Source organism: Filicampus tigris, chromosome 5 (genome assembly GCF_054856515.1).
Source record: "Filicampus tigris isolate MCC_2025a chromosome 5, RoL_Ftig_1.0, whole genome shotgun sequence".
In the NCBI taxonomy this organism is placed as follows: Eukaryota; Metazoa; Chordata; class Actinopteri; order Syngnathiformes; family Syngnathidae; genus Filicampus; species Filicampus tigris.
Genome location: NC_141221.1, coordinates 9,079,959 through 9,106,274, shown reverse-complemented (window position 1 = coordinate 9,106,274; position 26,316 = coordinate 9,079,959). Strand labels below are relative to the sequence as shown.

Sequence of the window (26,316 nt, the reverse complement as noted above, 5' to 3'; positions counted from 1 at the left end):
GCCTTGGAGGACTTCCTGAAAATAGTTCCATTAAGTAGCGCTTTTGTTTCAAATACTGGAGTATGACCGTGTTTGATTTAAACGTGTCTCTAACGGTCTGTTCGCTATAGCCGTGCATTGTCGCTAAACGTGGCACGATTATATTTCTGTTGCTTCGGGCACCAAGTGCCGTTACGCATATCAGATATCCCTCCGCCATTTTTTTTGTCCCCTTTCAGACTGTTTTGGTCTTTTCGATGTTAGCAACGGAAACAGCCCGAGACAGCAGTAAAAATCTAATTTCAGATTACAAAATCATTTCGTTCGGATTAACGCAGCACGTTGGCAAGAGGTTCAACGCTAGTATTTATTTCAGAAGAGCCGTTTTCACTTGTTGTCTTTTTTTAAAGTCGTGTTTTCCCTCTTCTTTTAAAAGCAATTGTACAGGTTGCTTATTGGGCTAGCCAAGCCCAGCTACCTTGTTAGCATAGCATCTTCCTTCAAGACTGAGGCACGTTGACATTAGCCTGCTAGCCACCGGAGCTTGGGACTGTGCTATCGGCGGCAGCTAACTGTCATACAACTAACCACACAAACACACGCGCACACAGCTGTCTCGTCATCGTAGAGAATTTGCGGTGCCAAGCTGGTCATTTTAAGACGCCGTCTTTTATGGGCTCGCCATGTCAATGAAGGCCGGTGGAAATCGTAGCAAGCCCGGTGGTGGCAACGCCGCTGGTGCCGGAGGAAGCGGCGGGGGACGACAGAATCTGGGCAGGTCGGTGCAAATTTCAATCATACAAATACAACGACGGATTGGCGTACTCTGGTCCGTTTCGAGAATGTGTTCACATTTCGCCGAGCGCGGTGTCATTTTTAAGAGATGACATGCCCGTTTTGTGCTTGATTTTGGAGGGGGGGAAAGGAGTGCTGAGGGCCTTGCGCCGTGTTGGTCACCCAGGGAGCAAGCAAGCGAGCTAGCGCGGCCTGTCCGCTCGCCCCACGTATTGCACATTAACGTCACCATTTCGACGTTTTCATGCATATCCAACCTATTTCCATCCACGGCATATTTGTGTACAGACAGCTCGTTAATGTTGGTTTCGCATACGTAAATTAGCCTTTTGGCAGCGGGTAACAGAACGCATTGGCTTCGTTAATCAGTTGTTACCTGAACGCATCGTTTGAGTCCCGCAGTTAACATTCATGTCAAGTGATGCCTATTTCGTATTTTTTTTTCTTTTAAATACACTAACTAGGGCGTAGGGGCGTGTGTGTGGTTGAAGAAATGGTCGAGTAATCGGTATGTCAACCTTGACGTCGCCCTGCTGATGTGAAATAATCATGTCCTTCAAGTGTGACTTTTAAACGCGATGCCCGAAGGATCAGGTGATCGCATAGCTGTCAGCGAAATACGTTCATTTCAGCTGGGCTTCTTATTCACTCGCTCACCGGCACAGCACAGTACGCCCTGTTTGTTCACTGCGTAGCTTCTTTCCATTGAGGCCGTCTTTTTAAATTTTTTTGCGCTACACTTAAACGCGCATGATAGAGTAGGAAGCTATTTATTCAATTTGTACATAGGTGGATTTATACGAGCCGATATTAGTGGGAATTGAATCTTAATTTTTCAATTGAAGATGTTTAATGATGGCTAATGTCTATTGATTAAAACCGAAGGCGAGTGAGCTTGCATGTGATTGCATACCTGGCTACGTTCCAGCCGCCGAACAAGGTGCATTCTAGGACATGCTTAATGAATAAGGTGCATTTTACGGTGTGAATACCGTTTAAGAAATACGTGTGTTTTACAGAAAGATGAAGATGCATTCGAGGACACACTCATTGAATGAGGTGGACGTCACAATAAGAAGTCTCTGCGTTTTACAAGTGATTGGTGCATATGAGGACACGAGCAATGAATGTGTATTCTAGGATGCGATTAAAACAATAAAGTGCATTTTACCAGAAGAATAAGGTGCATTCGAGGACACTTAATGAATAAGGTCGCTTCATGAACTTGATTAATAGAATACAGTGTATTTTCTTACTTGGAGATTAAATTGCATTTAAGGCCATGCAAAAATTAGTAGGGTGCATTCTAGAGTGTCACTCTACTGTAAGAGTACGGTGCATCGATAACGTGACCATAAGAATATACATGTAGTGTATTTGCAGTGAGACTCAAAAGTTGCTGCAAATGGGGTCGCTGTGAGTGCTCTCCTGCAGGGCTGCCACAAACGGTTATTTTGCTAGTCGACTTATCACTAACAGTCGTCGCCATTATTCGACTTATCGAATCATTTGTAAATCACGGCATAATAGCACCAGCAAGCAGGCGCTCTTATATGACTATATAGTCATATGCCTATATGACTATGCACATATCCACCTAATATTTAGCTGATAGCATAGACAGCTGCAGCATATGCATACATACTGTACAGCGTATGGTTACATAGACTGCTTGGATTAGATAATTTTTTCTTGCTTGCCCTTAAAATGCAGTGTTGTGTTGACCCGTATATAGGCGATTGGCCGGCGACCATTTCGCGGTGTACAGCTGCGATCAGTCTCCAGCGCGCTCGCAACCCTAGTAAAGATCAGTGGTTCGGAGGATGAATGAATTAAATGTGTTCATAACAGTAAACCTGTTTTAATCTTAATTTAGACACTTCTTTCAAAAAAAGGTTGGGAAAATTTGAGCTGCCATGTTGCATTCATGTACAGCATGCTCTTACGAGAACTGGATTAATTGCATTTGTGTGCGCGGTCTACACTGCTTTAATCTTGGTTAGTGATCTACATATCGGTCTCCTGGAATTTCTGTCCTTCCCTATTACGGGAACACTTTGATCACTCCATTTTGCTTTTAAAAACACGAGAAAGGAACGTTTGTCATTTGTGTCACTTTTTTATTTTTCAGGGGAAGACACAGTGGTAAAGGTCCTGCAGCGGTAAGTATCCTGCTTGAACACTTTGATTCAAGTTTGTGGGGACACTAATTCACTTTGTGACGCTATTTGAATGTAGTCTGCTCTCTTGTCAATGAGTCCAATATGGTTGAGTACAGCATGAAAATGCAAATCATCCGAATGATCAGATAAACTATGAAGTAAGCAATAGAACCCATACCAAAACTGTATCCTGGTGCTGTCAGGTAAGTGTTTTTTTTATGCTATGTGCAGATGTAACTTGACAGGGCCACATTTTAAAAGTCAAGCTGTCGCTTGGTTGATTTTTATTTTATTTTTTAAATTATTTTTCTATTTATATTGCGAGCCAGAATGTGTAAATAGCAAGCATCAGAGATATGCTTCTGCTCAAATGAAGTGAAAATAAAATGAAATAAATCAAGTTCTTTAATGCCCTCGTATGTGGGCAAGGGGAGCGACCGTCTCAGTGCACTTTCAGCTGTTTTATTTAACGCAGGGGTGGGCCATAACAGTGCTCGAGGGCGGGTATCCTGCATGCTTTCTATGTCTCCCTGCTGCAACACACCTGATTCAAATGATCATATAATCAGCAAGGTCTGCAGAAGCTGGATAATGATCCTGATCATTTGAATAAGGTTGTTTGCAGCAGGGTGACAAATAAAACATGCAGGATACCGGCCCTCGAGGTCCTGAATTGCCCACCCCTGATTTAACGGCACATCCATCTATCAATTATCCAAAGCGCTTATAGTCATTAAGGTTTCGGGCGTACAATAACACAAATACAAAATGAGAACATTCGCAAGAAGTTACACCGACTCCAGCTCCTGTCGTCACTCTCTAGGCCACGCCCCTTTAAGACATACATCTGATGTACGACTACTTCCATGAACACTTTATAAAACCAGTTTATTTCTTTTCATTTTCCTATGTTGTATCTTTTCATACGATACGGTGCTATTCTTTATGAAAAATGTTTTGTTTTTTTTTAAATTGTGAACAAATGAATGGCATTTAAATTCATTGCAATGGGCAAAAAATGATTTACGGAATGAATTAACCTTGTAAAGGTACCACTGTACTTCTTTCTTTTTCAGGTCATTTTCAATGGAGTGTATGCAAACATGAGGATGGTCCACGTCTTGACATCAGTTGTGGTATGTTCACTGTCACATGCATTCTGCAGAATTGTGTGTAACCTTGACACAGCAGTAATGGCAGCAGTACAAGATTACATTTAATTGTGTGACTCGTGATTACTGTAAATGACTTAGCCAAGCTGTAGTTTCCACAAAATGTCCACATGGCAATAAACAAAAAAGCCTAGGTGATTTGCTTGGGCAGCTGCTTGCTTTGACAAAATGCATTGATCAGTCATCAGGGTCTTTCACAGCAGATGGTTTCTGAACGTGTCTTTAGAGCATGTGAATTGACTTTGACAATTCAGTATGTGTGTGAGTGAATGTTCACCCAAGTGAAAACATGAATAATGATTACAGGGGACCAAGTGTGAACTGAAGGTGAAAAATGGCGCCGTCTATGAAGGAGTGTTCAAGACTTACGGTCCAGAGGTAAGATGGCAGTCTGTTGCAGTTGAGGCTCACTTCAGAGGTGGTGCTGACAAAGTCAAGTCCACTCCTTTCAGTCTGCCCTTTTTTGGATAGGAGATACATGGCTCTTCATCTTCCCTTTTAGGCTGCCACGTTACTCAGTGCAAAGCCTGCGAGGACATTTTGTTTTCAACAAATTCAATGCAAAAAAATGGCAAATGTTTCCGCCTTTTTTCTGGTGAAAGGAAAGAGTCTACGACAGTATTATCAACTGGTGGGTTGGGACTCAAAAGTGGGTCGTGGCACCATTTTGGGTGGGTTGCGGGCTGGAAGTAAAAATTTGCAGGGGGTCCTCAGGTTACAATGGTACTGACATATGATGCCACTTAAGAATATATTTTGTATTTGCAGTAGAGCTGCAGCTAGAGCTGGGCGATATGTATCGTGACGATGATAGATATGAGTCCATTGTGTCAAATTTCTGTTATCGTGCTTAGCGGCATTTGTCATCTGCAGCAAACTTGCATGTTATCAGATTGTTAGAACAGCTTGATTTGATGGGCAAATGTTTTCACTGCGCAATTTTATGACACACGTTGCCACCAGGTGGCAGACTGAACAGCACTAAGATGTGAATCATATTTTATAGTCATTCTACATTTCAAACTTCCATCCATCCATTATCTGTACCGCTTCTCCTCACAAGGGTCGCGGGGCGTGCTGGAGCCTATCCCAGCTGTCTTTGGGCAGTAGGCGGGGGACACCCTGAACTGGTTGCCAGCCAATCGCAGGGCACACAGAGACAAACATCCGCACTCACAATCACACCTAGGGGCAATTTAGAGTAACATTTCAAACTTATGGTGCTAAATTAAATTGAAGAGTGAATGGAAATTAATAAATTACGATGTGGATGAATGCAAATAACAAATACTACTGCTAACAACAAACCCGTAATTATTAACAATTTAAAAAAAAGGCTCTCAAGGCATGCTGGCCAGGGTAGCAAAGCAGTTTGCATTTTGAGCCTCAGCAAAACACAGAGAATAACAAGACTGAGAATCACAGATTTTTAAGTTTTTCCTTTAATTCAACGGCGGTGACCATCCCACAAAGTTTAGTCGGGCTGCTTATGACACCTTCAGCCCGGTTGTCGGCAGGTTGAGGCGATATGGCGTAACAGCAAGCTAGCCATAGCATGTTTATCAACGTGCTTCGACTACTGCCTGCTGAACTCGTTGCGGGAACTCAGGAATCACAGCGAATAAACAAAGCGTCTTAAAATATCGTGAAGGGATTGGGTAATTATCAGAGGGACGGACGGAGAAGCCATGTTACTTTCGAAGCTAACGTTATGGTATTGATCGTAAAAGAGTGAATCATGTCATTTTTGCCTTAAACTGCCTTGGAAGAGAAGCCCGGTGGCTCTTGCCAGCCTATATCGGCACTCGTCTAGCATTTAGCTGCTAGCCATTAGCTGGTAACAGGTGCCTTTATTAAACAATGTCAGCGTAATTAATTTGATGTTTTTTAGTGTCTTTATGTAGCGATCCAGCATGATTTCAGGATGATGATGTGCGGATGTTTGTGGCAACAAACGGGCTCTGGGTGTCGAATCTCTCCAGACGGGAAGACGAGTCAAGTCAGCCAAAGTCAAATTAGTCCAAATGCTCTAAAATGGCAGGCAAAATAGAGAACTCTCGTTTTGAAAACATTTGGCAGTTGAATGAGTTAACAAATGGGCAAACCAGTCCTTTCAGTTAATAGTTTGACATCGGCTGAGGTCGGCTCTCTACTATATGCAAATCTAATTTAGAGTGTGATTTTTTTTTTAAATGTATTTATTTATTTTTCCTCCCCATGTTTTTTCCCAGTGTGACCTGGTGCTGGATGCAGCCCACAGGAAGACCCCTGAACCGAGTGCAGGCCCCAAGAAAGAGGACATTGTGGAGAGCATCGTCTTCAAAGCTTCCGATGTTGTTGCTGTGTCCTTCAAAGACGTTGACCTCAACTTTGCCAGGAAAGGTATTGCAACATATTTTTGACTCATCAGCATTATTGTTATACATACTTTCAGCCTTGTCGAAATTAGAACTCGTGAAGCATTCACAAGGTGAAAAGGTGACTTTGTCACTTTGAATTCACTCACAAATAAACGCATGACTTAGTGAATCAGTGCATACACACGACATACTGTATTGATCAGTGCGCGTTAACGACCAAGTCGGGACTCTATCATGTCTGCTCTGAGAGGCTGCGCGTTGAAAACGAATGCGATGCATCAATCAGTCCGAGGCGAGGGCACTCAGTAAAGACTGAATGACGCCATCTAAATTCATCTCGACCTATACAATTCTCCTTTGAGAAATATTGACTGTGTGTCAGGCTTTTGTCTGGAAATGAACATTTGCAACAGAGCGTCTTGCGGGACTGATTGTGATGCAATATTTCTTAACAATATTTCTTATTGTACACAATCGTCCATCATATGGAACAACATCATTGCTAATATCACAGGTAATTATATTTTATGTTCCTTTCTATGAATTTAGCTGTACAAAGCAATGCTGTTTATCATAATGCGTTGTTGTATGTACGAGTGAATAGTTCACCACTCTTTCATTCTGTCCGTCCATCTTCTGACTCTTTGTCACATGTCTTTGTCCCCCCCATGGTCTAGTTCCCTCAGACACAGGTAATATATTTGTTTTTTCCTCTCCCTTCTCTGTCCCGCAAACTGTATCTACCTACTAATCAAACCTGTTGCAATCGCTCGTGCTGCTGCTCATACCCTGTAAGGTGATTCTTTCAAGGTTTTCTGCTGCTTCATCTTGCAGCTTAAAAATAAGAATCAAAAACAGTGGAACCTCCAAAGTCAACTGGCCTTCAGGCCGCAGCCTTCATTTCCCGTCACGGTTAAATACCATCATTTCTGGGCTATTGAGGGCACCTGAATACAAGCCGCACCTACTTCGTTTCAAGAAGAACAAGATTTTGTACATATATAGGCCGCACTGGACCATACGCTGCAGGTGTCCGTGGGGGAGAATTATGAATTAGTTCATCTTTGGATCTGTGAATTTAGTTACATATTTTGAAATTGAACTTCATTTAAAATTCTGGGAACAGAACTTCGTTCTAGTGTTGAAAATGAGCTTTCCCAAAACTGTTTCCATAGTAATTTGATTTCTCGTATTTAGACCCATATTTATTTTGTGTAAAAGTTAATGCGTCTTGCTGATAGGCGAACTTTGTGTGTTGGGGAGGAGCTTAATTTAGTTTGGGTTGTTAATGGAAGTTATGGAGATGTGTATTTGCATTTCCAGGGCCAGTCAAATCATCTGAAAGCCTTTTTATTCTTAAGGTTAAAATAAAATGTTTGCAATGAGATTGAACTGTTTTTGGATCACTGTTTGCAGAGCTGGACTAGTGAAAGTCGGAATCGCAGATGGACGCCCGTTTAAAATTAGAGGTGGATATCCTATAGACTGGTACTATTTTTTTCGCCTCGGAAAAAAAGGCGAATGACGAACGATGGAAGGATGACGAATGACGGACGCTCAATTTGTAGTAAATTGCCCAGCTCTGGTATTCACGGTATAAACCGTGAATACTGGCAATTATAAATATAAGTTCTCAAGTTGTCGAGTATTTTTGCTATTCATGTCACGGCTCATTGCTGTAGACAATACAATTACTTTTTATAAGATTTAAAGTATAACCTTAAGTTTGTTGACGTTTAACAACTTAAACTTATGGTTTAGTTCTTAACACTCTTTTACTGGTTGTGCATTTTACAAAAGTGTTATATCCTTATTTCCTCCATAGAATGGTTTGTTTCCATTTTTGCTATCGAAATTTGAATAAGTTTAAGGTGCCCTGTGTCCTAGAGCTATTTTCTGTTTCACTTAAGAGGTTCCACTGTAGTTGAGCTTCATGTTGTTGCTTTCAGCGGAAGATCAGACAGGTTCCACTATAAAGCTTCTACTTTGGATTCTTGTAAAAGGTTGCTTATCAAGTGCTGATTAGGCATTTATACTCACGCCATCATACTTCCATCTAGATTGAAGTTTTTTGGGGGGGGGTTTAGTTCAGTAGAAGCAAAACTAAAACCAAGAAGCAGTGACTTTTTCAAACAGTTCAACAGTTTATAGATGGGGACAGTAAACCAACCATTTCATTTCCATTGAAAGCAACAGGTTGCCACTCATAAAACATGAGAAAATAAAATCGCTCACTGACAATTGGATTCATTTTCAACCAATCCTCTGATTGACTGCAGCCTAAACGCATGCTTGCTTCGCCTCACCCCCCCCCCCCACCACCCCCACTCTGCGTGCGCAACTTCTACTTCCATGACAGACAGCAGTCATTCGGCCAGCTCTGCTAACATAACTCAGACTAGTACGGTGCCTGTATAAGTAATGTGGCTGATGTGCTTTTAACATGTTTATTCTTGCTTTTATTATTTTGCGTGGACCTCAAAACTTTGCTCCATTCAGGTTTTCCCTTTAGCATTTTTCAGTGATCAATTGAGCAGTTTATTAATGGAGTGACAACACAATGAACAATTTTGTGCCTCGACAATAAGCACCACTCGAATTGTAAGATTGAAGCAGATTGGGTGACTTTATAAACACCAGCTCAGTAGATCTTTATTTTATTATAGAAGGATGTTATTTTTGTGAGTGGTTACAAGTAGTTGCGACTTTTCCTCCCCCATAGAAAATCCTGAGGGCATGTGTGCTTTGGTGCATAAGCAGTAAGCCTGCGGTTTCCCTGCCTGTTTGTGTGTCCGCAGAGCATAAAGGCGTATCCTTGCGTGTCTCAGATAACTTCACAGACTCCGCAGTGAGTGGCAGGATCAATGGCGAGCACAAAGAGAAAGATCTCGAGCCGTGGGATGGCGGCGAGACCCACAATTCTGACAGCCTCGAGTCACTGGACACTGATGTGGTGAGAAACGAGTTGCGAAGCCACAACAAAAACTGATCGAGGCGTCGCGTTTCCCGTGTGTAGAACATAACAAGGAACCTCTTTATTGTTGTAGTCAAATGGGTGGGACCCCAATGACATGTTCAAGTACAACGAGGAGAAGTATGGCGTCTTGTCTACATATGACAGCAGCCTGTCCACATATACGTAAGAATACAGTGTCCATGTTCATGTAACTCTTGTTATCTTACTTTTTTTCCTCCCTTTTGAGTACTGGTAGTGTTTTTCTGTTTTTAGTTTTGATGAGTACATTTTTAACACAGATTCAGTCATTTAAGTCACTTAATAGTTCAATTTCATCTTATAAATATATATACTACTATATAGAGTGAACAATGAAAGGATGCCTATAAGATTAAAAAAATAAATAAAAATGGCCGCAGGGCCGATGTTTAAGCCAGCCCATATCTACATTAACATGTCCTTTATATTTTCCCCTAAAATTGTTCAAATGTATATTTTTAATTACTTTAAACTCAATATTTTTTCATGTGTTTATTGCAAATTAAAAAAAAAATATATCAATAAAATAAATACAAATAAATCTTACATACAGTAAACCATTTTTATTTTACTTGGTTAATTTTGTAGATGACAGAATTATTTCTGTAACTATTTTGTTGTTGTTGTTGGTTTTTTTAACTTAAAGGGACAATGTGTAGAATGTTTTGATTTTTCAATGATCATTTTAAAAACGCACTATTCATTTCAACAATATGCAAAAAAAAAATGCTCTAACACATCAACCAAACTATTTTTATATAATGGTAGGTGAAGTAATCTCTAATTATATTACATAAGAGCACGCGCGTCTCCCCTACAGGCAGGAGGATGCCATGTTTCGCTGCCATCTTTGTGCTACGGATACTCGAAGGAGACACACTTAGCTAACGTAGTTGACTACTGCATGTGTGACAAATGTAATGCACTTTCTTCATGACTTGAGGAAACACTAGTAGTCATTTGTGATGACATATTTCTTGCACCTCTGCTGAAGGAACTGTTGGTAGGCTTGCGACGTGTGGTCTCTCTGCTTCAAAATGCACGCGCTTCCATCTTAGGTCGTTGCATTCTATTAGCTGACCACTAGATGGCACTGAATTCTACACATTGTCCTTGCCTGACTTTTATTACAATTTGCCTGGACTGTATAACTAAAAAGATTGTATTCGCTCATTGATCAATGCCACAGCCCTCCACATTTTTCTGTGAAATTAACATAAGTGTTTTTACTATTCCAGATGACAAACAAGCAAAGCAGTAGCAGTACAATACATGGATCATCCATTGCTGTATTCTAACCTGCCCTTGCTTCCCAGTGTCCCCCTTGAGCGTGACAACTCAGAAGAGTTCCTCAAGAGGGAAGCGCGGGCCGCCCAGCTGGCCGAGGAGATAGAAGCCAGCTCTACATACAAGGCCCGCGTGGCCCTAGAGAACGACGAGCGCTCGGAGGAGGAGAAATTCACCGCGGTGGTGAGAGGTGAAAGAGAGATGCACACATTGAGCAGGTGATTCTTAGTTCACACGGTGAAAGGTCCACTGGGTCGAAGCAGCATCGTATTGATTTTGTGTGTGTGTGTGTGTGTGTGTGTGCAGGGAGAACAAATACATTCCCCCTGGTCAGAGAAACAGGGAGGCCATGTCATGGGGGCCTGGACGTCAGAATTCCCCACGTCTGACTCCGAACTCAGCTGGGCCTTCTGCTCCTCGTGCAGGACTGCATGACTACAATCAGAGCCCAGGGAGCGACCAGAGGGTGGTGAACGGAGGTACGGATGCTCCAGCTCACACACACCTGTGATGCTTTGTGCTACCGTATAGCCAACGTTTTCATTGAATAATGGCCTACACGTTTTCAGGTCAGCTTTTCCCACCTGTTTTCCTTTTTGTAGTATAAGTTTGTCATAGAAAATTAAAATGAATAAAGAAATGTTAACCCTTTAAATGAATGATTTATTACTTTTTTATTTTTTTATTTTTTATTTTTTATTTTAAATGCTCACAATAACAATGCAGTGAGTCCTGGCTTTACAATGGTCTGACATACGAAGTTTTGCAGTTGCAGATGGCACACAACGAACTAGTTTGTGCAGCGGCGTAAGAATACAATATCACAAGAGAGCATGATCCGTTACTGCCGTGCCTACTGTTTTTCCATTAGATTGTTTTTTAATTTTTTTTTTTTAAACTTTTATGACGTAGTAGTGTTATTCACACAAATATTGACTGTAATTATGACATTTCAAGGTTGCAGACCACGCGCAATGACCTAGTTCCCACAACGGCGTAAGAAAACATTACCTGTATTACTATAACTATTGGTAACATTACCCGCTCCTTTTCTCACTTAAGGGGTTACTGATCGACTACCGCTTGTCTTTGCTTTGTCGTCCAAGCCAGTGTTTTTTAAACTGTGTGCCGCGGCACACCACTGAGATATTGTCAGATGTGCCGTGGGAAATGATCTAATTTGTGTGCCTGTGCGGTCTACCGCCTGGCAGCGTAATCATGTCTTTACTACATTGTAGTACGCTTCCATACCAGCAGGTGGCAGCAGCAGGTAGCCAATTGTCTTTGTTTCGAGACAAGCGAATTAGTGACGCATGTTTATCCAGACAGGCCCATGTTTCACACTGACTAAGTATCAATATGAATTTCATATTATGAAACATTATAAAATACTTTCTTTGTGTTTATTTAATTCCTATTCAAGACGTTGTAATATAACGTAATTCTTCAATGTTAAAACAATGCTTAAATAAACAATATAACACTTGTTAAATAAGCTTTTTTTTTTTTTTCACAATTTCAGCTGCTGGTGTGCCGCGGGATTTTTTCAATGAAATAAATGTGCCTTGACTCCAAAAAGTTTGAAAAACACTGGTCTAAGCAGACACTCCAGTAATAGCGCGTGTGCTTTTGTTGTACGAGGGCAAACTTGTATATTTTAAGTCATTTTAAGTGAACATGCTAGATCTCACTTTTTGTAAAATATTTTGATATGCTGCTAATTTGCATTAGTGAGGCGTCTGTGGTGTTAATGCCAAAACACGTGATTGGCGATTAATCCATTTAAAGCTATAATCATCATTGCGCAGCGGTGAAGTCGACACGTTGACTAGTCGATTCAACCCTACTGTTATTATGACTTAACTACTGCATTAGCTTAAGCCTTCATTTTGATGGACTACACGAAATTCCAACTTTCGTATAAATTTGGGTAACGTCACTGCAGTAGGAATGAAGCTTTGTCACAAATCGGGGACACCACTTAAACCAGTCTGTACATTTTTTTTTTTAATTATCATTACGTTTTTTTTTCCATTGATCGGTTCCACTTTCCTTTATTGTGAAGGGTTGCTTGGCCATGTAGAGCCACAGCAGCAGCTGGTCAATTTATCTCGTTAGACTTATTTTACCCCACCAGCAACACAATGGTTTATGTGCTACTGCAGATATTATGTCGTGGCCAGGTCAGAGGTCAGTTTTATTTGCAATTCCTGGGTTCATCTTAGGACTTAAGACAATAAAAATAACCCTTGAAAGAAAGAAAGATCTCATGTTAGGCTACAAAAGCGACTTTTTCAGTTTTGTTCACATAACGACATTTTAGCTGTCTGCTACATCGACGTATTTCTCATTGCGTTTGTGATGCCGAGCTATTTTAGGAGTTTTTGTTTTTTTTCAAGCTTTGCTGTTTTGTCCCAAGTTAATGAATGGCAGACGCCTTCATGTTCTCGCCCTTCTCTTCTTTTTTCCATTTGAATTGCTCATGGCAGTGTGTCATCCTTGATCATTTGTCCTTCCCTCTTTTAGGTTCATCTCATTGGCCCTCACCCTGTCCATCTCCTTCCTCCCGCCCCCTTCCTCGTTACCAGTCCGGCCCCTCCTCCCTGCCTCCTCGGGCCACCACGCCCACCAGGCCACCCTCCAGACCCCCCTCTCGACCTTCCAGGCCTCCCTCTCATTCATCCCACCCCTCCTTTCCCTCCCCTTCCTCCTCCTCCTCTTCCTCCTCCTCTCCCTTTCCCCTCCACGGGCCCTCGTCGCCGGCCTCCACTCTGCCCAAACGCATGTCTTCAGAAGGTACCCACATCAGTGTGGAGTAGACCTGGGCAAAGGCATGAGTTGAAGGTGGATGGATTGGTCTTAACCACAGAGTGACGCTTAACTCCCAGCTTAACGTGTCCAAAAAGTTTCATATTTTAACTGCTTTCACAAATAATTTTGCCCAGGTCTAGTGTGGATCAACAGTGTAAGATGAGGTTAACCTCTGCAGAGTGATTTGGAACTTTGTAGCATTTAGTTATCAAGCATTTTTGAAAGTGCGAGGCATAAGCAATACTTGACCTAAATTTAATCATTAGACCAATGGGAAGGTGATCTCTTAGATGGATAGGGCATTCATTTAAGAATAACGTGGTGGTGGTGGGTGGGGGGGGGCATTCCTGTCCACTTAAAGGCATACTTTGAAAGATATCTGCTGCGAGAATTCACGGATGCATCTTTCCTCATATGGATGCCCGGTACATGACAAATCTATTCAGCGAGTGACACCGAATTTCGGTCACAATTTGTAAATAAACGGATATTTCCTAAAGTTGCAAATAAAAGACTTTGTCTATGAGCCCCTGGCGCATTTTCCATGTCATCCATGAAATAGGGATTTGCCAGTGTGCCTGGTTTGTGAATTTATTTTCCGCCCCAGTTCTGTCAGTACTTTTCACCGTGGGGTCACCAGTTCATAAGCTGCACAACTCTGCTTGTTGGTGAATCTGTTCAATAGCACCTTGCCTTCCCCCCCCGCCCTCCAAACTTCCACGTTGCCCCTCTCTGTTCACTTGGCTGCAGTTTGAGATGATTGCCGTGTCTGTGTCCTTGCGTGTGGTTCGATCGCTTCTCTGCTATTAACAAGCATGACCAACACTCCCGCTGTGACCGTGGCGTGACCCTTCTCTTGACTTCTCCTCTCAAATGTCTTTTGTCTTCTGTCCTTGCAGGTCCACCACGGATGTCTCCGAAATCCCAGAGGACTCCCCGTGCTCACAGGGTGCCGCCCAGCAGGACCACTGGGATGCCGCCAGGGGTGGATCTCATTTCTCACGCTGCTCCTGGAGAGGTCCCAGTGACTCCATCCAACAGAGGCAACTCCTCGGGAGGAACCTGGTCTTCTGTCGTTAGTGGAGGTATACGCAAACGTAAAGCGGAAGTCAACCCAAACATATTTTTTGTCAAGAATATGTTCAACGCAGGCCCACGAGTTGAAACGAGGCATTGTGATTAATATTGCGTTTGTGGAATATGTATTAAGAAGCAAAATGCACCCGTTTTTAGCCGTCTCGGATGGCGGCCATTTTGTCACTTTTGTCGACTGACAATGACATCGCAACTGCTCAGGGCTCAGCTAATGACCAATCACGGCTAAGCTTCAGAAAACAGGTGAACTGTGATTGGTCGTGACCTGAGCCCTGAGCAACTGTGATGTCATTTTCAGTCGACAGAAGTGACAAAATGGCCGCCCCCAGAGATGGCTAAAAACAGGTGGGTTAACTCTTATCCTATAAACGCAATATTTATCAGAATCCCTTCTTTCAACTGTTTTTGACCCTGTAGTTGGCATTAATTTAGTTAACATGTGGACATAATGGAAAAATCTTTTTTCCTCATCAGCTCACAGGCCTCGCTCCCCGCGTCAGAACAACATGGGCGGAGCCTCCCCTTCCTCCGCCTCTCTGCCTCAGACAGGAACAGCCCCCGCGGAGTCTTTTGCCGCGCCGACGTCAGCTTCCTCCCCGACTGCTCCGAGCCCCACCCCCAACATGGTAGCCTCTCTGTCAGGAGATGGTAAGGCTCCAAGCAAAGCTACCGTCACAACTGCTTTATCTCATATGTTCCCGTAACATGTCATTTTGTCACAGTTAAAGAAAGTCGCGTCCAGGAGACGAGACAAACATCCCCCAAAGCCAACAAAGACAGCATGAAGGACAGTTCTTCCAGTATCAACAGACCAGTGTGTAAAGGTAGTCGTAATTCTTGACAGCCTTTAAACCCTGAAACTTGGACCAGGTTTGGTTTTATAGTTTGATGGATAACTCAAATCAGTCATTCACTATCATTGGAAGTTATACAATTTTAATTAACTGGTCTGAAAATTGTTACTTTGAATAATGTAGTGTTCAGAACCGAACGATAGCTTTGTGCCAAACCAAATAGGCGCACATTACAGGTAAATCTGTGAGTAGAAGAAATTAGATTATGATTTTAGTATCTATACTTTTCGTGACATTTTTTATTAGGTGCTGTGACATGCAATTTTTCTGGTGTAAAATATGTGCCTTGGCTCGATAAAGGTTGTTAAATCCTGCCCTAAAATGACCTTTCCTCCGCTCACAGGTCCCCCCTCCTTGGCACCTGACCACAGGAAACAAATAGACAATTTAAAGAAATTTAGCGAAGATTTTAGGGTGAGTGTCTTGTCTCGTGAAGATGAATCATTCTTAATTTTTCGTACCGCCGTAAACTCTTTGTTGGTCCTCCGTTCTTCAGTTGCAGTCTAGTTCCAACCCTGATCCTGCCTTCGATCACATTGTTACCAAGCCTCCAAGAGACGCTGCAGACAAGCCCACCGACCTCGCCTCCTTGGACAAAACCTCCTCAACGGGTCCCGAAGACCACGGCAGCGCCGCCCCATCCGCGGGCGCCATCGGCACGAGTAAGCCCGGCAGCCCCGCCGCGCTGTCCCCGTCGCCTTCAGGCCCGGACCAGAAAAGGGCGGGGCTGGACGTGACGTCGCAGGGGGTTCAGACGACGGCCATGTCTACTTTTGGCGGGCCCAAGCATGAAGAGAAGGAGGACAAGAAGGAGGCGGTGCAAGAGTGAGTGAGGCCGGCGGAACAGTTAAATCATGCTAATGCTAATGCTAATGCTAATCTTGATCTGCTGGTTTTCCTTCATGCAGTCAAGTAAGAAAGTCCACCTTGAACCCCAACGCCAATGAGTTCAAGCCACGGTTCAACACGCAGGTGAGAGCACCGTCACCTCGACAATCGACGCCAAAAACATGTCATATGAAATGTTTTGAAGTGTTGCCATAATTCAAAAAGTAATCTTCAGTCGCAAAACATTTTCGTCAATTATGATTTGAAATATCTCAGTTAAATATAAAATTTGATTTTTCAGTACAATATCATGTTATTTCACATTCATTTATATATTAAATGTATTATTCAATTATTTATACATGTTCACAAATTGTTTAAAATGTTTCAATACAACCTGTCTTATAAAAAAATATAATCTAGTTTTGTCCAATTTGCATTCATCTACATATTTGAATAAAATATATATATTCTACATAAAATATGTTTTATAATGAGATATTAAATATCTTCATTAGTCACAAATGAAGATTTACGTTTCAACATAGCATGTACTGTATTTTACCGTAATAAATGTAATTGGTATTTATTTTCTTTTTATAATTCACGTTATATTAGTATAAAAATTGACTTCCTTTTATAACCCTCTGTGAGTGTTGTTGATGTGGAACGCCGTCGATGTCAATTGCCGTCCGTCAACTAGGTTTTTTTTTTTGTTTTTTTTATCGGAATGGATAAAAGTCTTGGTCAACTTTTGATCATTTAGGTTTTTCTTAAACGTGGACTTGTGACCATTACAAGTAGTTTGTGATTACAGAAGTACACACAAACACGCGCACACAAATCCATGGCTCGCGTGCACGCACGCACACTACTAAGTACTACTACGACTGAATAGCATGCAAATAGTTTGTAGAGTTTGTCAAATGTAAAATATTTACACTGGCGATTCATTGCAAATACATTTTGCCATCAAAAGCACATTTTCATTGTTGTCTTAAGCAACAGCATGAAATATCATTTCACAAAAGGCTTGCTTTCAGTTTTTCTGAAACCAACCCATGTTTTACTGCTAATCACTAAAAAAACCCAAAACATACATACAAAAGATTGACAATATGTCAACATAAAATCTATGTTAAGTATTCAAGAGGACTACACACCCAGCGTTAAATTGTGGCTTGGCATCTCTGAAAGCGGAGGCCATTATTTGAGGAAATCAACGGGACTGCTTTCCCGTCTCGTCCCATGTTTGTCATCAGCCCAAACCGGCCAACACCCCGACACCCCCGCGACCTCAGGGCCAGCCCAGCCCCTCCATCATGGTCCAGCAGCCCCATACCGTCTACGGTCAGCCGGTGTGCTTCCCCCAGATGTATCCTCTCACCCCAGTTAGTCCCGGAGTGCAGGTGAGACCAGCGCCTTCGCACGGCTGACCCGGGCGCCTTTGACATGAACGTTCCATTTGAGTGTACATGCTCATGTATTTATCTCGTGTTGCTTTAAGAACGACTTGGTCATCCAACATCAGACACATGTAAAGACACACGTTTTTCCTTTTCTTCCCCCTGCTCCTCATCCTCTCTCTCTCTCTCTTTCTCTCTCTCTCTCTGTCTGTCTCTTGCTCCCTTAGAAAAGCATAATATGGAAGGTTTGTGAATTTTTCCTAAAATTTTTCTTTTTTATTTATTCTTTTATTTACCTTTTTTTGGGGGGGGGGGGTCAAAGCTCCATTAGCGCAGATGTTTTGCTTGCTTGTCAATTTTAACGCATTCAGATGTTGGTTTGCCAACTTCTTATTGCAATTCATCTCTTACCTCTTTATTTTTCAAGCTGCTAGGGGTTTATTTATGCTGCAGTAATACAAGTGCATGGGCTTTAGTGACAGGCAGGTGTTTGAAAAAAAAAAAAAAACAGACAAAAAAAAAAAAAGTAGAAAATGCATGCGAGTTCAGGTAAGATGAAGCCTACAGTCTGACATGCTTGTGTCCTTTCTATTCTCTTTTCTTTTTTTTTTAAGCTGTTAATAGAAATGTGATGTCACCTGAGTATAAAATAAGCACATAAAGAATTCCCGCCAACTTGATTTGACTTCTGGATCCTTTGCACGCAGTCTCCGGCGATGTACCAGGTCCAGATGCCACACATGACGGTCAACCAGTCCAAACCGTACAGACCAGGTAAAGGTGAGAACAGCCTGATTTCTTTCCTCGTAGCACTTGGCGTGCGTGATATTCCAATGCCCCGTGGCCCCATCTCCTTCTTTTCCTTGGCCAGTGCCCAACATGACCCAGCAGAGGTCGGACCAGCACCACCCGCCGGGTACGCCCACCCTCATGCACCCGGTCACGGCGGCGGGGCCGCCGATCATCACGCAGAGCCCGGCCTACTCCGCCCAGTACTTCACCTGCAGCCCGCAGCAGTTCCCTAGTCAGCAGCTGGTCCAGCAGATGCCACACTACCAGTCTCAGGTGTGTTTACTTGAAGCATTTACATCGAGGCAAAAGGCGATTGCGCCATTTGAATTCTCTCCCTCTCTTTTTTTTTGGGAGTTGACACAAATTGTATCAGTCAGTTTGACATCCACCATCTTTTCCGGACTGTACTTTGATTCGGAGTACGTCATACCATCAAAAAAAAAGTATCCTGAAGAAGAAACAAAATATCACCCTCCAGAGTAGAATTCTTTTATTTATTTATTTATTTTTAGGAAATTTGACAAAAACTGACACCAAGAACACACACACGTTATCACATTGTAACATAAGACAGAGGACATTCAAACAAACATGACTGTTGTAAAGTTACTTGAGTTCAAAGTATTGTAAGGCAGTTAAATGTTCGGCCTGTAATTGATATCTTTATTGCTGTGAGCATTAAGAGACCAAAAATAAGTCATTGTACTTGTAATTTAATGGGTTATCGACCTTAAAAAAAAAAAAAAAAAAAAAAAAAGTCAGTCAGGCCCTAGTGATGATGCACAATTTTTTTTAAAGCAAAAGAGGTGGGAACGTTTTTGCAGTATTTTCGATTCACCAACGATGGACGGCAACCCCCGCCCGCCCCTTTCAAAAAATAACCAATCTTTGTGTTCCAGGCGCAGCACGTGTTCAGTCCTGTGATGCAGGGCAGCGCTCGCATGATGGCGCCGCACGCCCACGGCCAGCCCGGCCTGGTGTCTTCCTCCACCACTCAGTACCCAGAGCAGACACACACCATGTATGGTAAGTCCCGCCCCCTCGCCGCAGCCCACAATGCATCTCGTGGGCGTCTTATCTCACGCCGCCCTTTTTGTTTTATTTTTCCCCTCAGTGTCTCCTGGCCCCATGCCCCAGCAGTACCCCCACCCTAGCGCCACCTTGCACCCCCACCCGCAGCACCCTCAACCCTCCGCCACGCCCACAGGGCAAGGCCAGCAAGGCGGCCCCCCTCAGCACGGAGGCCCGCCCAACCATCCGGCCGCCAGCCCCGTGCAGCACCCGCAACACCCCCAGGCGGCAGCGGGTGACGACATTTGCGCCTTCCGGGGGCTCCTCTGCGTCGGCTCGCTCGGTTAACGTGACTTTTTGCTTCTCGTTTCGCTCCTCAGCCGCCGCCGCCGCCGCCCAGGCCCTCCACCTGGCCAACCAATCTCAGCAGCCCATGTACTCGGCTTTGGCCCCCACGCCGCCCTCCATGACGCCGGGCCCCAACCCGCAGTCCCCGCAGGCGTCCTTCCCGTCGGCCCAGCAGACCGTCTACATCCACCCGCAGCAGGTGCAGCACGGGTACAACCCCAACCACATGGCCCACGTGCAGCAGGTAACCTGGCAACAGTCAGAAAAATCATCGGCGGGGAATTGGAGACGGCAAATATCAAATGTCCACACGCTCCTGTTCAAATGGCAGGTTTTGATTATGGAAAAGAAGGGACCAAGACAAATCATTTCAAAAGCTTTTCAATCGTTGTGACCAATAACCTGTACAACACAGTTGGAAGAGAGAAAAAAAATACACGTTTTTGACAGGGGAAGTAAAAATGAACAGCAGACAATATACAGGTCTCAGGATTGCAGCCAATATGCTCACAAATGCGGCCAACTTTTAATTGTTTTGAAAAAAAATTTGAGTCAACCAGCCGATTAAGATCAAGGCCCTTCAAAGATGGCCAAAATAATCGGCTGATGTTTGCCAGATGTTTTATGTAATCTAACAATTGACAGTAGTATCATTATTTATTACACATGAATCTATACCCTAATCTTGTATCCTTAAATATTTCAGGAAATGTAATTTGTTGTCATTGTTGTCACAAAGCAAATCATTGCTGTCCTGTGAAAAACACTTATCTCCATTTTTTTTTTTTTCATTTTCTTATTTTTACATGAATGGTGTTTCCGCGTTACATGTTGAAGTCATGTTAAAGGTTGAAAGTCGCCGTCCGTCACTACTCTTGCCAGTCTCCTCCTCCCATTACAACGAGAGAGCACCCTCTGCTCCACTGCGGCCGTTTGGAAACTCACCGTTTTTCCAAAAGTGCCATTCAGTTATTCAGAGTGCCACAAAAAAGGAATGCCAGAGCGATGCAGATAGAAACAGTTCAAGCTTCTGATTGGTTTAGAACATAGGATCATGTTTGGACCTTGCGTTGTCTTGACCTGGAAAACGTTTGTGTAGAAGCAGCAGCGAACGGAACATCTTCCAGTTTCAAGGTTACAGTTCAGGACGGTTTATCGAATGATTTAGCTAAACTGTGCGCTAGCTACGCCTGACGCAGAGTTGGAGACCTGCAGGGTGTCAGTGTGTATGTTTGTGTGTGTCGCCGACAAATTGTCTTTGTGTGCACGTTTGTCTCAGGCGCACATGCAGTCGGGCATGGTGCCGTCTCACCACGCGCCGCCCGCCCACCCCCCGATGATGCTGATGGCCACTCAGGGTCCGCCGGGTGGCCCGCAGCCCCCCATGGCGCAGACGGCCCTTAACCACATCCCTGTCTCTTCCACAACGCCCTTCTCCTACCTGGCGCATCCGCAAGGTAAACAACAAAAACAAAACACTTTTCTTTTTTTTTTTTTTTTCTCTTGGTGTCGGCCCGTGTTCACATTGTGTCACATGGCTTTTGCAGTGCAGCCTCATCACCAGCAGCAGCTGTAGATGGCAGATAGATGGCGCCAGCTAGCGGAAACTTGTTCCTGAAGAGGACGAGGAGCCCTTCTTCCTTCATCCCCTCCTCGTCCTCGGCCGACATGTTTCCCACCCACTTCCCTCCCTCCTGTCCTCTTTCCCCAGACAAGGCAATAAGAGAATGTTAACAGGTTGACGATGCAGTGATGTGTTTTAAGAGAAAACTAATCTATGAAAGAAGAAGAATTAAACTGGAACTTTGTCTGCACCTTGTGTCGGGGTGAGAAAAAAAAAAAGAAAAGAAAAGCAACCCATTTTTGGACAGTATTAATCTTACTGTTGTATTGCTGCTGCTGCTGCTGCTACAAGACAAATGTCTAACCAAACTAAAAAACAGCCAGCGACAGGAAAAATACAACAAACATGTTTATTTATGACAACAAAAAAATGACGATCACAACCCACCTCTCACCTGACCCTAATGTAACTTTTAAGTTAAAACTTTTACTTTGTAGATAATATAATTTAAAAAAATGAGCCAAAAAAATGAAAAAAAAATAAAAAAAAGTTTTAAAAACTGACCCGACTGCTGTGTTTCTTGGAAAAGGAATCTTCCATTTTTCCACAAAACCTTTTATTTGTATTAATAGCTTTTTCCCCATAAAACTACAAAACATCACTTTTATCACTGCAATGTTTTTCATGAAAGCATGTGCATTATTTCCATGTAAAATGATAGAATGACAACTTCTTTAAAATTGTTACCACTACTATACTTTTCTTCCAAATGAAAATCGTAACCTCCAATACATTTGTCCATGTAATTTATTCTTGCCTTCTAAAATTACAGCTATTGTATTTCCACTTTACTGTAAATTAGTGGCTTTACTCTTGTAATGTTTTTTTAACATTAAAATTTTAAAACTTTTTCCTTCTAAAATTGTGATTTGGCTTTTCTGAGAATTTATTTTAAGTTATGGCTTGGCAAAAGTTGTAACTTTTTTTTTCAAAAATACCTGCAGGATTTTTTTTCAATCTTTTCCTAGAAAAATTAAACATTTTCTAGAGGGACAGATTTGTCTTTTTTCATTGCACCGGTCTTTTTTTCTTCTTAAAATTACAACTGCTATAATAACTTTTTGTAAAAAAATAAATGATAAAAAATACACCCCCCACCCCTCCTGTTTGTAAAATCTCGTTCTTGTGACATGATTTCATGACAATATAACTTGTTGGTAATGTTTTGGTTGAATTAAAAACTTGTACAAGGCAACTAGCATAACAGAGATCTGAATGAGAGGAAGTACAATCATCTAATGTTAATAGCGACTACTTAAGGCAGGACTGGGTGGAAGGAGACTTTAATCTGGTTAGGTTTATTTTACAAAAAAAAAAAAAAAGACAACAGATGAGCCCAATGTACAGTTGATATATAATTTAGAAGGCTTACAACTGAAAAGGGATTGAGAAACACAAAGACATCATTCAAAAGCTCTGTGGTGGTGCTTTTTGGGAGGGAGTGGGGGGAGCTTTACAGTGCTGAGGTAAACACAAACAGTATTGAGAACACGTTCAATTCATCAACGGCAAATTTTCAAATCAACATAAAAGGCACAATGGCATCAAACCATCTTCATGGTCATAAAAAAAAAAAAGAGTGGCTGAAGCAACTTAGATGAGAAGCCTGGAAGCAGGAATGGGGAACCCAACATGGAGCAAAACAAAACCTTAAAGGAACTGTTATATATATTTAAGAAAAACACTTAACCCACCAACGCTCATAGTGAACAATAAACACTTTTATCATATTTGTTCAATTTGGCCCTCAGAGGACTAGAAAATATAAAAGGTTCCCCACCACCTATTAAAAAAATATATAGCATGAGACCATTGTGGCTATGTGAACTCAATATTGCACGACACACTATCTTTAATTTTTTTTGAAGCAAAGAGAGGACTTGAGATGGGTCAACATGTTACAGTTGCAAGAACAACATCACACTCGTCCATTTTGTTGCAGTGCCAAAAGAAAAACAAAACAAAAAAAATTACAATCGGACGTGCGTTAGTGTTAAGACCATCCCATTGCGACCAAAATAAAGCGTGGTTGACATAGATTTGGTGATTTGTAGTTGTGACGTCGCACACCAAACAGTTAATGCTACCCGTGTGTGTGTGTTTTGAAATAAAATTACAATTTTAAAAAGGTAGAGTTGGACATTTAAAGAAAAAAAAAAAAAAAATCACGTTCATGTATCACCCAAATAAAATGTGTACACGTGTGACAGTGACAGACGTACCAAGAGGCACTTGGGCTCACAAATATAGAAAATTGTCTTCACAGTGACCTTCGTGAGTACAAAGGGCTTTCTATCATTACCAGTTACGTAAATTGACAGGCAGAACAATTAAACAGTCTTCCACAAGATGGCAGAAGACACAATTTACCTTGTGTATCTACTACTTTCTTGATTGCTGGTGTGCTGTGAGATTTTAAAATCCACATCAAATGTGTGTTGACTCAATCCCGGTTGGGAAACACTCCACGAAAGATTCATCATTTGAGCCCATTTCTGTTGAATTTTTGACCAGACGAATATGTGCCAGTCTCGAAGTGAGGAGTTTTAGCGTATTAGCATGGCTAGCTAGCCCCCCTGTCACACTGTGCGTAAAAGCGGCCATTTTTCATATTTGAGCCATTACGACCTACTGCGGGCATAAAAAGTCGACACACCCCTTCTCAAAGGCCAAGTAGATATTTTCCCACCATGAATGTGACCTGTGACTTGTACAACTTAACTAAGAATACATCAAGCAAAGCCTACTTGAACATATGAACTTTATTTGGGGTTAAATGGCAGGTGTGTGCTTGACTCATTCAACCTAAGTTTGAATGTGACCGGTTAATTGTGCAACCACATTGTCGTGGTTGTTCATCTGTACCTTACCTCTAGAAGAGACTTTTCTTAAAAATTCGATTGAGTTGGACTGGTTATACATCACATTAATGGTGGGAAAAAGTTAGATTTTTTGGTATATCACAAAAAATTGGGGGTGTGTAGACTTTTTATATTCACTATCCTGCAATATCGGGACAGGTGAAGTCTGACACTCTTTTTGTGTTGAAAGCAACTATATCAAATCTCACACCACGCACCGGTGCTGACATCACTTATTATCTGAGCACGAGACACTGAGTCCCCGTGTGAAAGGTGACACGGATGTGAACTTTCACATGCCTTAGTTGGGTTCCGTGTAAAACGGATTACAGATGACAACCTAAAAGGGTTTTTTTTCCGCGATATAAAATGAAATTCATTCGTCCCACTTTTTCTGTGTTAAAAACAATTGTCACTGTCTCACACCAGATGCCTGCACTGACATCATCTCATTGCAGGAATGCTGTGTTGCTGTTTGAAAGCGCACGCATGCAGAAACATCTTCGATGGCTTCCGCGCAAAAGCCGAACTCAAAAAATGGCGGAGGTTCGCAAAATTCCGGGATCTCCGTGTTAAAAAGGCTGGAGCCACAAGAACAACGCCTATGAGTATGTATACACAGGATTCTGTGTGAAAGGCAATGCAAATCAATTCTGCGTCTTCTGTCACGGCAATTTTGCATGATGAGGGCACGAAAGGGGCTCAAGCTGCGCCGACGTGCGAAAGCGTAAGCAGATGCAGAAACGTGGCAACTTGAGCCACAACAGAGAATTTGTTGAATTGAATAGCAAAAGGCCGATGGTCGCAATTTTGCAGGGTTTTTGGTCAAATCCACACATTGGCGCTTGGGGCGATGCCAGCTGATTGAGTGAGAGAGGCCGGTTGCCAGCCAATCACAGGGCACATATCCACAAACAACCATTCACACTCACATTCACACCTGTGGACAATTTAGAGTCCGTCATTAATGAACTTGCATGTTTTTGGAATGCGGGAGGAAGCTGGAGTATTTGAACGCAGAAGCTCTCCACTGCGAGGCCGCCGGCGCTGCTTTCCGATTGAAATAATATGCAAACGTGACAAATATTGCGACAGAGTATCAGAAGACTCAAAGAGTGACAGAAAGAAAGAAGAGTGCTTCGTTGTGTTTATAATTTTAAATTAAATTAAAATTAAAATCTTTTTTGGGGGGGAGGGGGTGGTAAAAAAAAAAAAAAAAAAAGAAGTGTTTAGCATCAGCAAAGTAACGGAAAGAGGCGGCGGGAGGCTGCCAACATAAATAAAAAAAAACAAAATGGTCAATTCATCCGTGACTGGTGCCAAGCTAGAATTGGTTGAAGCCAACCTTGAAACTTTGCCTTTAAAAAACGTAAAAAAATAGTTTTTGCTCGCTGGGCTTGAAGACGAGACGTCCACTCCCCGTCCGTCCCTAACATCAAAATACATTCACTGCGGACACTCGTGCGGAAGCCGCGTAGGTTCTGGAACCCGCGCGCATCTTGCGGAGCCGGGCGGCGGCAGGTCAGAGCAACATGTACTGGTTATCGATGGCCCGCTTGCGTCCACGCTCGGGCTCCAGCTCGTAGTCCGAGTCCCGCTGGGGGATGACGGGCGGGTTGCCGTGGCGCAGCGGCGGCGGCGGCCGGCCCGCCGACTCGCTGCGGCGCAGCGGAGCGGAGGAGGCGGCGGCGTTCGACGGCGGCGGCAGGGCAGGGCCGGGCCGGCGAGGCGGCTGCGGGCCGGACGCGCCCGTGGCGGACGAGGACGAAGAGGAAGAGGAGGAGGAGGAGGAGGAGGAGGGCGGCTGGCTGCAGTTGCGAGACGCGCCGCAGTGAGCCAAGCTGGGCTCCGAGTTCCAGCGGTGTAACGAGAACGGCACCAAGAGGGCGCCAGAGAGCTGACCTGCCACACGGGGAGTGGGGGTGGGACATACGGG

At 42.9% G+C, this 26,316-nt stretch overlaps 2 protein-coding genes across 10 annotated transcripts in view; one reads left to right on the top strand and one right to left on the bottom strand.

Annotated features, from left to right (window-relative positions):
- The first annotated feature begins 442 nt into the window (after positions 1-442).
- On the top strand, positions 443-22,094 carry atxn2 (ataxin 2). Of its 6 annotated transcripts, none has more exons than XM_086032178.1 (26): positions 443-757; positions 2,906-2,936; positions 4,013-4,072; positions 4,415-4,486; positions 6,340-6,490; positions 7,146-7,160; positions 9,267-9,421; positions 9,516-9,607; positions 10,780-10,968; positions 11,057-11,229; positions 13,277-13,546; positions 14,461-14,646; positions 15,131-15,304; positions 15,379-15,480; positions 15,854-15,924; positions 16,007-16,335; positions 16,419-16,482; positions 17,601-17,747; positions 17,972-17,989; positions 18,452-18,518; positions 18,616-18,809; positions 19,436-19,562; positions 19,651-19,842; positions 19,928-20,139; positions 21,175-21,352; positions 21,443-22,094. In XM_086032178.1, exons 1-26 carry the CDS (start codon positions 663-665, stop codon positions 21,469-21,471), a joined length of 3,393 nt encoding a protein of 1,130 aa, XP_085888304.1. In that variant the 5' UTR covers positions 443-662; the 3' UTR covers positions 21,472-22,094. The 6 variants fall into 6 exon arrangements, with proteins under 6 accessions (XP_085888304.1, XP_085888308.1, XP_085888305.1 ...); XM_086032184.1 differs by having other exon boundaries at positions 641-757; positions 18,452-18,524; positions 21,443-22,093; XM_086032182.1 differs by lacking the exon at positions 17,972-17,989.
- sh2b3 (SH2B adaptor protein 3) overlaps positions 22,036-26,316 on the bottom strand; it is a 50,917-nt gene continuing 46,636 nt past the window's right edge. For all 4 annotated transcript variants that reach the window (XM_086032186.1, XM_086032185.1, XM_086032188.1 and 1 more), the window contains exon 8: positions 22,036-26,282. In XM_086032186.1, the coding sequence (XP_085888312.1) occupies positions 25,903-26,282 (380 nt within the window). In that variant the 3' untranslated portion in view covers positions 22,036-25,902. The remainder of the gene's footprint in view (positions 26,283-26,316) is intronic.